The sequence below is a fragment of the Dermochelys coriacea genome, chromosome 6, assembly GCF_009764565.3.
Source record: "Dermochelys coriacea isolate rDerCor1 chromosome 6, rDerCor1.pri.v4, whole genome shotgun sequence".
Classification (NCBI taxonomy): domain Eukaryota; kingdom Metazoa; phylum Chordata; order Testudines; family Dermochelyidae; genus Dermochelys; species Dermochelys coriacea.
The window spans coordinates 36,920,200-36,935,347 of record NC_050073.1 but is presented as its reverse complement, the minus strand read 5'-3'; the positions used below and the strand labels follow the sequence as shown (position 1 = coordinate 36,935,347).

The following is a 15,148-nucleotide window of genomic DNA, read 5'->3' as shown; positions in this document are numbered from 1 at the left end:
CTACCCATAATGATTCCAAGATCTGTTTTGAGTGGTAACAGCTATTTTAGACCATCACTTTGTATGTATAGTTATGATTGTTTTCCAATGTGAAATTATCAATGTTTGTTGCCCAGTCACCCAGTTTTGTGAGATCCCTTTGTAATCTTTGCAGTCTGCTTTGGCCTTAACTATTTGGTTAATTTTGTATCATCTGCCAACTTTGCCACCTCACTGTTTACCCCTTTTTCCATATCATTTATGAATACTTTGAATAACACTCGTCCCAGTACAAATCCCTGGAAGACCCTGCTATTTACCTCTTTCCACTGTGAAAACTAACCATTTATTCTACCCTTTTGCTTCCTGTCTTTAAACCAGTAATTGATCCATGAGAGGACCTTCCCATTTATCCCATGACTGCTTACTTTGCTTAAGAGCTTTTGATAAGGGAACTTGTGAAAGGCTTTCTGAAAGTCCAAGTACACTATATCCAGTGGATCACTCTTATCCATATATTTGACCCACTCAAAGAATCCTAATAGATTGGCGAAGCATGATTTCCCATTACAAAAGCTGCTGTGACTCTTCCCCAACAAATCGTGTTCATTTATGTGTCTGATAATTCTGTTGTTTACTATAGTTTCAACCAGTTTGCCTGATGCTGAAGTTAGGCTCACCAGCCTGTAATTGCCAGGATCGCCTCTCAAGTGTGGGGTGTTTTTGTTTTTGTTTTTGTTTTTTTAAATTAGCCTTAGATTAGCTATCCTCCAGTTATCTGATACAGAGGGTGATTTAAGTGATAGTAGTTCTTCAGCCTCAGATTTGAGTTCCTTCAGAATTCTTGGGTGAATACCATCTGTTCCTACTGATTGATTACTGTTTAACTTATCAGTTTATTCCAAAGTCTCCTCCATTGGCACCTAATTCTGAGACAGTCTCTCAGATTTGTCACCTAAAAAGAATGTCTCTGGTGTGGGAATCTCTAGTGAAGACTGAGGCCATGTCTACATTAGCACTTACGTTGGCAAAACTTTCGTTACTCGGGGGTGTGTAAACCCCTCCCCCAAGCGACACAAGTTTTCCGGCATAAGTGCTCGTGTGCAAAGCGCTATGTCGGCAAGAAAGCATCCCCCGCCAACATAGCTGTGGCTGTTAGTTGAGTTGCTTTTATGATGTCTATGGGAGAGCGCTCTCCCCTCGGCATAATGTGGCTACATGAGCGAACTTACAGCAGCACAGCTATGTACAGTACAGCTGTACTGCTATAGGATTGTAAGTGTAGATGTGGCTTGATGCAAAGAATTCATTTAACTTCTTCGCAATAGCCTTGTTTTGCTTGGCTGGTCATTTAGCACCTCAAAGATCCAGTGTCCTCACTAATTGTTCAACAGGTTTTCTGCTTCTGACGTATTTAAAAAATGTTTTACTTTGTTTTTGTGTCTTTTGCTAGTTGCTCTTCAAATTCTTTTTTGGCCTGCCTAATTGTACTTCACTTTTGCCAGACTTTATGCTCCTTTCTATTTCCTCAGTAGGATTTGACTTCCAATTTTTAAAGGATGCCTTTTTGCCTCTAACTGCCTTGTTTACTCTGTTTAGCCATGGTGGCATTTTTTTGGTCCTCTTGCTGTGGGTTTTTTTATTTGGGGTTTACATTTAATTTGAGTCTCTATTATGGTGGCTTTTTAAAAGTTTTCATGCAACTTACAAGCATTTCACTCATGTGAATGTTCCTTTTTATTTGCATTTAACTAGCTTCCTCATTTTTTTGTGTAGTTTCCCTTTTTGAAGTTAAATGCTACTGTGGTAGGGTGGGGTTTTTGTTTTTTTTGTTTTGTTTTTGGTACTTTCCCCACACAAGGATGTTGAACTTACTTACATTATGGTTGCTGTTACCAAGCAGTTCAGCTATATTCACCTCTTGAATCAGATCCTGTGTACTCTGTCATTCTTGTATATTTTGTCCTCTGGTATTACTGTATCCCATTGATTATCATTGTTCTACCAACTTTCTGCTATGCCTATTAAATCAATATCCTCATTTAATACTTGACATTCAAGTTACTCGGCATTTAGACTTCTTGCATTTGTATATAAGCACTTATAAAATGTGTCAATAGTTAGTTGCCTGCCTTCAAGTGATGTAATTGAATGGGACTCTTTCCTTTGGCTGTTTCTCTTCAGTTCTTATCTGTACTTTTGCAACTCCTATCCTCTCCTCTTCACTAGGATATAGAGAATGCCTGTTAATAGGTCCTCCCTTAAGGGATACCTCTGTCAGAACAATGTGCTTCTCCGTACCTGTCAGTTTTCCCTTTTACCCTTAAAAAAAAATTCTCTGCGACCTTTTTAATTTTACATACCAGCAATCTGATTCCATTTTGGGTTAGGTGGAGTGCATCCTTCGTAGGCTCCTCCTTTCCTAAAAGGTTCCCTTTATTAGTTTCTAATAAACTTAGAACCCTCTTCCCTACACCATCTCATCCACGCATTGAGACTCTGCAGTTCTGCCTGTTTACCTGGGCCTGCACATGGAACTGGAAGCATTTTGGAGAATGCTACCCTGGAGATCCTGGACTTTAATCTCTTTCCTATCGGCCTAAATTTGGGCTCCAGGACCTCTCTCCTACCTTTCCCTATGTCACTGTACCTACGTGTACCACAACCACCAGCTTGTCCCCAGCACTACACGTACATCTGTCTAGATGTCTCAAGAGATGCACAACCTTCACACCTGTCAGGCAGCTTACCCTGCTGCTCTCCCGATCATCACAAACCCAACTGTCTCTCTTTCTAAAATCACATTCCCCATTGCTATTGCCTGTCTCTTCCTAATAATCAGAGTCCCCTCTCCCAGAGGGGAAGCTTTAGTGCAAGAGGATACTATTACATCATCTGGAAGGAGGGTCCCAGCTATGGAACTGTTTCTCTCCAATCCAGTTTGATAGTCTCGGCGAAGGAGAACTACTTCTTCCTCAATAGCACAAAGTCTGTGAGACTGGAACTGGGGCTGCTCTACTGTGTCCTGGAAAGTTTTGTCAGTGTACCTCTGTCTCGTACAGTGTACCTTAGCTCGTACAGTTCAGCCACTCTGGCCTTACAAGACAGGTAATCATACATGCTGTATTCAGTGCAATAAACTGGGTGTTCCCCACTCCACTGCTGGACTTCTGCATTAATTTTACTCTTGCTTGCTTGTTTGTTTGTTTGTTTGTTTGGCAGGGGGTGTTTGTTGGCCTAAATTTAGAGAATGTTAGGTATATCTGGCTCTCTCGTTCTCTCTCTAAACTCACTCACCTATTCACTAGCTCCTCTCATAGCTTAGGAGCTGGCTTTTTAAAACCCTGTTCTCCTGGAGTAGCCCTGCCCACTGGTTAAGGGCTCCTAACAAGCCTTTGATCCCTAATCCCTTAAAGAAGCTCTTAGCACTAGGCTCAGCACGCGGGCACACAACACACACATGCCCATCTTCCCCCAACAAATCACACTATAAATTTCAGTCAGGCACATGGCAAGCAGCAAGCATACAACAAAGACACAGATGACCCTCACCCCAAGGGTTATGTAGTCACTCCTCCTTCACCTGGAGAACTCCCTCTCAAAACTCTGTGTGCTGCACTTGTTTGCTAGCTCCTCTGGAGGGGGGGAAAAAAACCCTATAAACTCTCATGCTTCTGACCTTGTCTTTCATTTTGATATGTTTACTTAGAGTGACTTCAAAAACAAATTGTCGACCTGAAGCTCTTTTGCCAATTAAAAATACTTTTAAAAATTGAATTTCTAGAGACTTACCAGTTATATAAATTTTTCCATGTCTATTTGCTGTTTTTGAATGTGCACACACGCACATGTAGGGTGTGAATTGGTAAACTGCAATGAGCTGTTTTGGCACCACAGACAAATACTGATGTGTAAATGAAAAATAGGAGGGGGATGCCATTTTCTTATTACAGTAGCTGGTATGTGTCATTTATGATTGTGAAATGTCCTATGAACTTTATAAAAAGCCATGACAGCTTGATGAGTAGCATATAGTTCTATCATGCATAAGAGAGTCATATTTTGATCTTTTGCTTTCCCATTGATCCGAAAAGAAGCATTAGGTGAGGGAGCAGTTGAAGAGTTCTTTGAGCTATTGCAACCTAGTTGATTTTGGTGGAAAACTGAGTTGTGAAAAAGGCACGGATCTTGTCTTCAGGTGGAGGTTGCTGCTGGGATATGGATCCATTGTATAACAGAGTGGTCCTAAAATGCCCTGGCTATGCCTCTTCTAGCCTGAGAAATCAAAAATACAATCTCTCATGGAATCGAATATTTAAAGCTTTGGCTTCATCTTGCTTAGCTCATGCTTCTGGATTCCTCACTGGATCAGCCTACTTATAGGAGGGCTAGTCTATGAGAAGCAGACCTAAAGAGGTATTAAAAGACCATTTGTACAGTGTTGGAAGAAACATGGGTGGGAAAGGTGGGAGACACACACACATACACACTTGCATTTTGTGACTAACCAAAAAACCCTCTATTTCCACAGAGGAAGATAAATACGGTATTTACTCCAACTTGTTGTTCAAGTATTTCCTCGCAGAGGGAATAGTCTGTGGACATAATTTGTTTGTTGCTTCTGCTAAAGAGGATCCTGCTGACATTTTAAAGGTAAAAACATTGCTACATGAGATTATAGTTTATTAATCCAGATATTTTTACAAACCTGTTTACAAAGTAAAGTTAATCCCTTGATTAATAAGGTTCTAACATTATACACACTGATTTTCTTAATCGAGAAAATAGATTTACAATTTCATCTATCTGTTATAAATAGTAGTTAAGATAATTTCAAAGTAGTTTGAAAAGCAGTTTGGTGTGTCTCACAATTATATTTGTTTCCTGTATTTATTCTAGGAAAATTTTAATGAAATGCTATCAAGACACCTTGAAATATATAGATTTTGACCAATGTATTCAAAAAGGAAGCTTAGAGCTCTTTCTGGTATAAATACTTGGTAATGATTAGTCATTTTTAATATGATATATAAACAAAAAAGGTAAAGGGACATTGGCACTCTTTAAATTTCATTTTTCAAAAATATGTTCCTCTTACAATAACAACTAAGATTGCTCTAACTGAGAAAACTTGGCAAAATAGTAATCATACTGGGGAAAAAGAAATATGGGTTGTTGTGACAGTAGTTTGTATGCACAGTTTTGCCACTACTTTGAATACTGAGTTTCTCCCTTGCTAAAAAGGTCCTTATAGACCTCAATAAAAGTGCAAAAAACCTTCGTAAGCGTTACACTTGTGCTTCTGCTATGTGTATCTTTCAGGAAGTGTATTATCTATATATGTGTGCTTCAGTGACTATATTTAGGGATTGATACTGAAATGTCCTACACACTCTCTTTGGTTCCACAAAGCACATCCCATTGATGTCGTTGGGGGCCTAGTGTTCTGTACATAGTAGGATAGAGCCCTTCATGTAAGTAATGTATTCTGGCCTCCATTAAGTCAGCCTGGGAGTGGCACTAGCAACCACTTGCCTAGCTTAGGGATACATATGCTCAGTAAAAGGAAAAGGAATACTTGTGGCACCTTAGAGACTAACAAATTTATTAGAGCATAAGCTTTCGTGAGTTACAGCTCACTTCATTGTTAGTCTCTAAGGTGCCACAAGTACTCCTTTTCTTTTTGCGAATACAGACTAACACGGCTGCTACTCTGAAACCTGTCATATCTCAAAACTGGATACTCTCATAAAGAACCAACCTTCCACACAAACTTCCTCGTGGCTGGACTTTACAAAAACTAGACAAGCCATTTACAAAACACACTTTGCTTCTCTACACAAGAAAAAGGACACTAAGCTATCTAACCTACTATATGCCACAAGGGGCCACAACAATGGTTCCCGTAACCCACCCAGCAATATTGTTAATCTATCCAACTATACTCTTAGCCCAGCAGAAGAATCTGTCCTATCTCAGGGCCTCTCCTTTTGCCCCTCCATCCCCACGAACATGATACAGTTCTGTGCTGACCTAGAATCCTATTTTCGACGTCTCAGACTCAAGGAATATTTCCAACACACCTCTGACCAACATATTAACCCACAGAGACCTTCCTGCCAACACTACAAAAAGAAGGATTCTGGGTGGACTCCTCCTGAAGGTCGAAACAGCAGCCTGGATTTCTACATAGACTGCTTCCGCCGACATGCACGAGCTGAAATTGTGGAAAAGCAGCATCGCTTACCCCATAACCTCAGCCATGCAGAACACAGTGCCATCCACAGCCTCAGAAACAACTCTGACATCATAATCAAAAAGGCTGACAAAGGAGGTGCTGTCGTCATCATGCATAGGTCGGAGTATGAACAAGAGGCTACTAGGCAGCTCTCCAACACCACTTTCTACAAGCCATTACCCTCTGATCCCACTGAGAGTTACCAAAAGAAACTACAGCATTTGCTCAAGAAACTCCCTGAAAAAGCACAAGAACAAATCCGCACAGACACACCCCTGGAGCCCCGACCTGGGGTATTCTATCTGCTACCCAAGATCCATAAACCTGGAAATCCTGAATGCCCCATCATCTCAGGCATTGGCACCCTGACAGCAGGATTGTCTGGCTATGTAGACTCCCTCCTCAGGCCCTTCGTTACCAGCACTCCCAGCTATCTTCGAGACACCACTGACTTCCTGAGGAAACTACAGTCCATTGGTGATCTTCCTAAAAACACCATCCTAGCCACTATGGATGTAGAAGCCCTCTACACCAACATTCCACACAAAGATGGACTATAAGCCGTCAGGAACAGTATCCCCGATACTGTCACGGCTAACCTGGTGGCTGAACTTTGTGACTTTGTCCTCACCCATAACTATTTCACATTTGGTGACAATGTATACCTTCAAATCAGCGGCACTGCGATGGGTACCCGCATGGCCCCACAGTATGCCAACATTTTTATGGCTGACTTAGAACAACGCTTCCTCAGCTCTCGTCCCCTAATGCCCCTACTCTACTTGCGCTACATTGATGACATCTTCATCATCTGGACCCATGGAAAAGAAGCTCTTGAGGAATTCCACCATGATTTCAACAATTTCCATCCCACCATCAACCTCAGCCTGGACCAATCCACACAAGAGATCCACTTCCTGGACACTACGGTGCTAATAAGCGATGGTCACATAAACACCACCCTATATCGGAAACCTACTGACCGCTATTCCTACCTACATGCCTCTAGCTTTCATCCAGATCATACCACTCGATCCATTGTCTACAGCCAAGCACTACGATATAACCGCATTTGCTCCAACCCCTCAGACAGAGACAAACACCTACAAGATCTCTATCATGCATTCCTACAACTACAGTACCCACCTGCTGAAGTGAAGAAACAGATTGACAGAGCCAGAAGAGTACCCAGAAGTCACCTACTACAGGACAGGCCCAACAAAGAAAACAACAGAACGCCACTAGCCATCACCTTCAGCCCCCCAACTAAAACCTCTCCAACGCATCATCAAGGATCTACAACCTATCCTGAAGGACGACCCATCACTCACAGATCTTGGGAGACAGACCAGTCCTTGCTTACAGACAGCCCCCCAGTCTGAAGCAAATACTCACCAGCAACCACACACCACACAACAGAACCACTAACCCAGGAACCTATCCTTGCAACAAAGCCCGTTGCCAACTCTGTCCACATATCTATTCAGGGGATACCATCATAGGGCCTAATCACATCAGCCACACTATCAGAGGCTCGTTCACCTGCGCATCTACCAATGTGATATATGCCATCATGTGCCAGCAATGCCCCTCTGCCATGTACATTGGCCAAACTGGACAGTCTCTACGTAAAAGAATGAATGGACACAAATCAGACGTCAAGAATTATAACATTCAAAAACCAGTTGGAGAACACTTCAATCTCTCTGGTCACTCGATCACAGACCTAAGAGTGGCTATCCTTTCAACAAAAAAGCTTCAAAAACAGACTCCAACGAGAGACTGCTGAATTGGAATTAATTTGCAAACTGGATACAATTAACTTAGGCTTGAATAGAGACTGGGAATGGATGAGTCATTACACAAAGTAAAACTATTTCCCCATGGTATTTCTCCCTCCCACCCCACCCCCCACTGTTCCTCTGATATTCTTGTTAACTGCTGGAATTAGCCTACCTTGCTTGTCACCATGAAAGGTTTTCCTCCTCCCCCCCCCCCCCCCCCCCCCCGCTGCTGGTGATGGCTTATCTTAAGTGATCACTCTCCTTACAGTGTGTATGATAAACCCATTGTTTCATGTTCTCTGTGTGTGTGTGTGTGTGTGTGTGTGTGTGTGTGTGTGTGTGTGTGTATATATATAAATCTCTCCTCTGTTTTTTCCACCAAATGCATCCGATGAAGTGAGCTGTAGCTCACGAAAGCTTATGCTCTAATAAATTTGTTAGTCTCTAAGGTGCCACAAGTACTCCTTTTCTTTTTGCATATACTCAGTAGGTACCTATTCAGTCATTGCATTCAAATTCCTTCTGCTCTGTGGCCCAGAATGTACTTGGGTCGCTAGTTCTCAGGAAACTTAAGAATTTTCCCAAAAACTGGCTTACTTAGCTTTTGGAATAAAGGGTTCTAAGATAGTTTGGAGTAGAGGTCCTCTCCTATGGAACCTCTCATCTGCTCAGGACTGGAACTCACCAAAAAGTCAAACTTTAGAGGACGTATATCTGGCCTTCATTGCTGGGGTTGCAAGTTGGGAAACTGAGTCACAAGTCCACCAAATTTAGGTTTAAATTTTTTTTATTTATATAATTTCAGACAGAATTATTGTCACTTACAATGTCTGAACATATATTTTATAATAGACAAGATAGAATTGGTAAATGGGCCCAAGTTACCACATTCCGGGGCGCGGGGAAGTTTTTCCCATCTTCCAGGATAGTTGTCACCTTCTCTGGTCCTTTTGTCCCATTCTTGAGTTTCTGGTGTAGTGTTTCTCCAGTTTGGTCCCATGTTCACTTAGGTCTTTCATAGATTTCTATGTTACAGATTACTTAATCTTTTATCTTACTGGCTTTTAGCACATCAGCCCTTTGGATTTTAGATAAGCCGTACACTAGGCATGCGCAAGCTTCAGTTTCCCAACTTCTATATTTTGTTTTCCTGCTGGATTTGCAGTTTCTGGGTCATGTTGTATTTGTGACACCCTATCCTGGTTTTCCTGGAGGAAGGAGGATTTTATATATCATATGTTTATCGTTATATGTTCTACTTATTACTTTCAATACATGTTACATTTTTTGTTCTGTCACAATAACATTTTAAGCAGAGTAGCAATTCTATGTAAAAGAAGAATTGACAAAACCACATTTATGTCTGCCAAAGGTTTGGCCTAAGTGTTGCATCATTTTTGCTCATTCACTGTACATAGCTATATTTTAAATGATTTGTAATTATCAAAGCTCTTAATCTTACCATTAACAATTCTTCATTTTATATTTCAATGTTTATAAGTCAATATATGTTCTGTGTTACGCTTGATTTATTAGAGGGCGGGAGGCTTATAGAAAACATGATTCTTTAATGTCAACATTTATTTTCTTTAAACTTGGGTTTTCATTCAAAGTCCAGTTTTGTTTGTGAATCATACAAAGAAACATCATTAGAAATTTTCCCGTGAATGCATTTTTGAGCAGTGTCTCAATTTTAGGGCCTTGATATTTAGTTTCTTTTAATAGTGTCCCAACATTCATGTAACTAAGAATTTTGGTTAACTGAGCTTTGGCTAGTGTGGAGTTGCATTCAAAAAGAAAAGATAAAACAAAGAGTACAGTCATTGGAAAGACACAGATTTTTTCTTTCTTAACTAACAGTTTATATAACTCATGGTTTTTCTTTAGATAAAATCCTGGCAATGAGTTCAGCATGCTATAGTTTAACTAATATTTCAGTGAACTATTGCATCTTAAAAACCTGTCACCGGAAACTAACCCAGAAAATGATTGACCAAAACAAGGACATTAACGGTTTGTACATACAGTGCAATGTTAAATGCTATAATTGCCCTGCATTAATTTTATGATGTATGATTGGGTGTTTCTGGAACCTGTAACCAAGACAAATATTGCTGGTACTAGAAAGGGGAAAAGACAATCTTATAGACCATAATTATCTTAAAACTGTGTATAACTAAAAGACAAGTAGAAGAAAAAAAGCCCCATCAGCTGCCTAAGATATGTTATATTACCACCCAGCAATTTATCCATCATCCTTTCAAAACATATTCATGCCTATTGTAGTCAAAGCTCCTTCAGGAAGTCAGCATTAAGATGTAACACTGAAAAATTACACCCCTGTAGAAAATCCTATAGAACAATATACATGATGGTTTTTAACAGGATATTTTAAACATTTCAGAGCATTTCTGTTCAGTCAGTATACTTACCTAAAAGACAAGTCTCCACCATAAGTAAAAATGTACAAAGTGTTAGGAGTTTGTGTTAAAAGATTTATTATGGTATACTTCACTTCCATTATGTAAGAAATCGTAAAATAAAAGACTGAGCCAACCTTTGTTGAACTTGATTAGAGTGGGAATGTGAAATTTCCATTTTACATTTTAATATGTTTAATAAAATTTGTTACTGAGTAAAGTTAGTAAATGAGTAAAGTTAGGCTTGAAATTAAAATAAAGTTTTTATATGTAACCTTGACAAAAAAGAAATGTACAATAAAATGTTTTGTTTTGTTTCTTAGACCTATTCTCTTCATTTCACTGTGACTGGATTTTTATAATGTGGCAATCAGTTTAATACTCCAGTCTGTATAGCTTGTGTGCATGGTGGGACGACGGACTTTAAAAGTAAACCACTGTTCAAAATATACGTCAATGGGTGGAGTCAACTTGGCGGTTATAGATTCAAGCCAGCCGGAGCAGCTGCTGAAGCCATTTCAGCAAAATACTTCATCACATAATGGGGAAAGAGAAAGATGAGACCCAACTGTGGGCTACCCCTTCCCCACAATGACCTTCGGACCCAGACCTGTGCAGGGGGGAGAACCCTTCCCTACCCCTCATTATAGAGATATTAGGATCCCATATTTTCCCCCTAGCCATATGGACACAAGAAAGAAAGAAAGAAAGAAACAAACCTACATGGTAAAGCCAACCAGAGACACTGCTGCAAAAGTATTTTCAGCAGCAGGCATATTTGGACACACATGATGTCATCCAGCTATGTTTTCTACAGTTCTATTCTCATTGTTCTTCTCGTGTGCCAGCTGGGTACATGCTCTAGCCCCTTCCCAGCACCTCCTCACAGTCACTTCTCTTCCGCCTAGATTCACTTGTCCTTAATACTTCTTTCCATCCATCCTTTCTTTTCCTCCCCTTCTCCTCTTACCACCCTCTCCCTTCCTTTGTTTTTTCCTTTTAGCTTATTCCTTCCTATCTTCCCACCACCATCCTGTCCCTAAATACATTTAATTTATATAATAAAGTGCAAAACAAAAATGCACCAAAAAGTAAACAAAACAAACCCCTCTCTCTCTATAAAAATAGCCCAAATAATGTCAGTTCCTTATTGATGATACTTTTTTGAAAAACTCATAAAGCTTGTAATTTGGTAATCTGTGAATAATAGCATAGGTGAAAATCTATTTGCTTTAGTATTTTTTCAATTGAAGCAATAGAACGATTGCTAAAAAAAAAGAGAATAAAAATTGGAATAAAAGAAATTAAGAATTAACTTCTGCTGCATGCATCCGATGAAGTGAGCTGTAGCTCTCGAAAGCTTATGCTCAAATAAATTTGTTAGTCTCTAAGGTGCCACAAGTACTCCTTTTCATTTTGTGGATACAGACTAACACAGCTACCACTCTGAAACCTGTTACAAAACTGTATCAGATATAATTAAAGTTGTTTATATATTACACACTTATCTAGTGTTCCGATCGGTCAGATTTTTTTTTGCCGTACACTTTCTAGGCCGTGTCACTTTGTTCTAAATGTCCCAAGTTCATGTGGTCTTCACTACATTCCTTTTCAGAATTATTTTATAATGTATTAGCTCTCACTATCATAAAGCTTTTCCTAATATTTGCTCTACTTTTTCTTTAATGTTCCTTTATACTAGTAAAAATCCACTGGTACAACTCCATAGTAAGTCAGTCCTCTTTTTTCTTTTCTTTTTTCTTTTTTTTACGTATTTGTAAATCATTGCCAAGCTATATGAATTTAACTTAAAAATTCCCTTAAATTTTATTTTTGTTCTTTTGAAATTAACAAATCAGAAGACGTTCCATCATTGAGATGCTAGAATTTAATGCTGTATTTGGATTGTGATCTCATGGAGAAGGAATATAATCTCTGAATTTTTGTGGTTTGATGTCTTTATGTACAGAGCACAAAACTTCATTTGCCTTTTGCTGCCTTCTCACGCTTCAAATTTGTCTGATTTGCTTTCTTTCCTCAGCTAGACACCCCTCCACCTCAACTTAATACATTTCCAGTTATTGTTTGCAGTCCTTGAAATAACTTTTAATCTATTTGACATTGTATTTGAGCTAATGTTTATTTTGTAAATATGATTTTGTGATGCTGTATCAAATGCATCACTAAAATCCAGATACTGCATTTGATGCAGTCCTTTCAGCTACTTGTATTGCTATTTTAATTTAAAAAAAAAACGAAAAACCAAAAAAAAACCCTCATGTTTGACATGGTTTGTTCCCAGTTTGTTCAGTTTGTTGTTTATGATTAGGTTAGTCTTTTGGTGTTGAAAGACTTTGTTTCTCTACATATTTGTTCTGTTGTTTTACTGTGAATTGGGGCTAAGTTTGTAGGTTCACCAGGGTCTCTGAATTCCTTTTTTGAAATCTGTTTTCACATTTGTTTTTCTACAATCCTCTGTCACTTCCTGGTTTTCTGTTATTCTTTTCCTTTTTTTCCCCCCCATCTAAAACACCCAAAGGTGCATGATTTGTATATGTTTATATTTTTTCACCACTGAGTTGCCCACATGATCGCATTTCTTCTGCTTTGCCAGATGTATCCTTAAGAAGATGCTCTGGTTCAGGATGCTTCTTTCTATTCTTGCTTGCTTTGTTTTCTCTACCACCAAAGGACTTGAATCACTGTGCTGTTACATTTTCAGCCAGATTTGTCTCTTCACTTAAGAAGCTCCAGTTCACTCTTGCTCTTTCTCTCACACATTTCTTTATCAGAACATGTCTATAAGTGAAAGAGAATTAATGGAAGAGCATCAAGAATGGAGAAGCACTGATCCTAAAAAGATTAAAAGAAAAGTATAAGGTAGTAACAAGGAAGTAAAATGATTATTTCAAATAGTCTAAAAATACCTATAAAATTGTGCCTTAATAGTTCAAGAAAGCTTTAGAGTGAATGGCAATACAAATAAATAAAATGAATAGAAGTGGTGAATGAAAGATTACTCTGTAAAGAAGAGTTGCTGTATGGAAGTCGTAAAAAGCCTCTAATTTGAGCTATTTAAAATTAGACTGGAGAAAGCACTATGGCTAACATGATCAAAAGTACCCAATGATTTTAGGTATCTAATATGAGAACCTTCAGAGGGGTCTAATTTTAAGAGGGAGGGAGTCCAGCACTTTCTGAAAATCAGGATCCTTACTTTTGAAAATCTTGGCCTCAGGCTATGCTACAAAGAGCATACTACACTGAAAGGGAGATGGACTGGATGGCATAAGAGATTTTTTCCAGTATCTAATTTCTATGATTATGAAATCTCCATTAACTGCTGGATCCCAACTCGCATTTCACCCTAACACTTATAAGTTTACACGTCTTTTAACTTTGTGTAATTTATCTTTATGGGAATTTTACCTATAAGATAAAAACACTGTTCTCCCTTTGTGTGCAACAGTATACGGTAATGTTGTAATGGATATCTTCTTAGGAAATGTATAAATTAGTGAGTATCAACTCAAATTACATTTCTCTACCCTTTTTGTAAATATTAGAAACCAGCGTGAGGACACTTTTACATGTGAAATTATTTTAGCAGTCAATATCAGGAGTTTGTTAGACATAAAATAAGAGGACCTAGAACACACCACCATAAGATGTTGTCAGTATTCAAATAGCTGAAGAGAAGAATAATCCAAATTAACTGGAGAAACTGGGCAATGTAAATCTGTTGTAATTGACTCTATGAAACCAACCCCTGATCCAGTGACACCCCTTCCCCCCCCCCCTTGAATTGCCCTTTGGCTGCAGTAGCCTCCAATTGAATTAGGACAGCCCTCAAGTTAGGCTGGAGACTGAACAAGGAACTAAAAGGTGGTCTTAAAGCAACCTTTGCCCCCTCTCCCAGATTTGCTTGTTCAGCAACACACACAAATATCAAAGGTATCTATTTGCATATCTCCATTGCCTGGTCGTTTCAAAAATATCTAATCTGCTTGGGTTCACTACATTTCTCGTTCCTCCTATCCCCCAGTTTGGATGAGAATCTCTAAGAGTACCTACAAAGCTCATGTACGTGAGAGCATCTTTATATCTATGCTGCAGCCACTGGCATGATTTGTGGATCATTAGGCTACCTGCACTCTTTAGTTAGCTAAAAATAGAAGTGAGGGTGATGTGGAGGAGGGGGGTAACATATGGGTTTGTGTGGCATGTGGTGTTGTGTCCTCACTTCTGTTTTGTAGCGAGCTAGCTAGAGTACAAGCTAACATAGGTATGTCTTCAAAAGCTGCAAATCACAGCCACAGTTACTATGTGAAGTACTGATTATCGTCCTTAATTCAAGAAAAATAAGAGGGTTTTTTTATTTTATTATTAATTTGTTTTATTATTTCCAGGTTAGGAAATGGACACTGAAGATCTAGTGGGCAAAAATCTGAAAACACTTGCTTACCTGGGCTTGGTGTTGTTTTATCAAAAAGTACTCTAAGTACTCTTACTGGAGATTTCATAGGTAGGGTTTGTCTTCATGTGGAAATGTATTGGGATAACTGTACCACTACGATTATACCGGAATAGCTCCCCATGTGGATAGTCTTATTCCAGAATGAGTGCCTTTTAGTTTATACTTCAAAAGTGACATATGCTAAATCAGGAAAAAAAAATCTTAATAAATGTCCACACAAGGAGTTACATAGATAAAACTAAAGGAGTAC

General features: G+C 39.1%; 1 protein-coding gene across 8 annotated transcripts in view; it reads left to right on the top strand.

Moving 5' to 3' along the window:
* ELP4 (elongator acetyltransferase complex subunit 4) overlaps positions 1–15,148 on the top strand; it is a 248,158-nt gene that overhangs the window by 19,673 nt on the left and 213,337 nt on the right. For all 8 annotated transcript variants that reach the window (XM_038405562.2, XM_038405559.2, XM_038405565.2 and 5 more), the window contains one exon: positions 4,511–4,632. In XM_038405562.2, the coding sequence (XP_038261490.1) occupies positions 4,511–4,632 (122 nt within the window). The remainder of the gene's footprint in view (positions 1–4,510; positions 4,633–15,148) is intronic.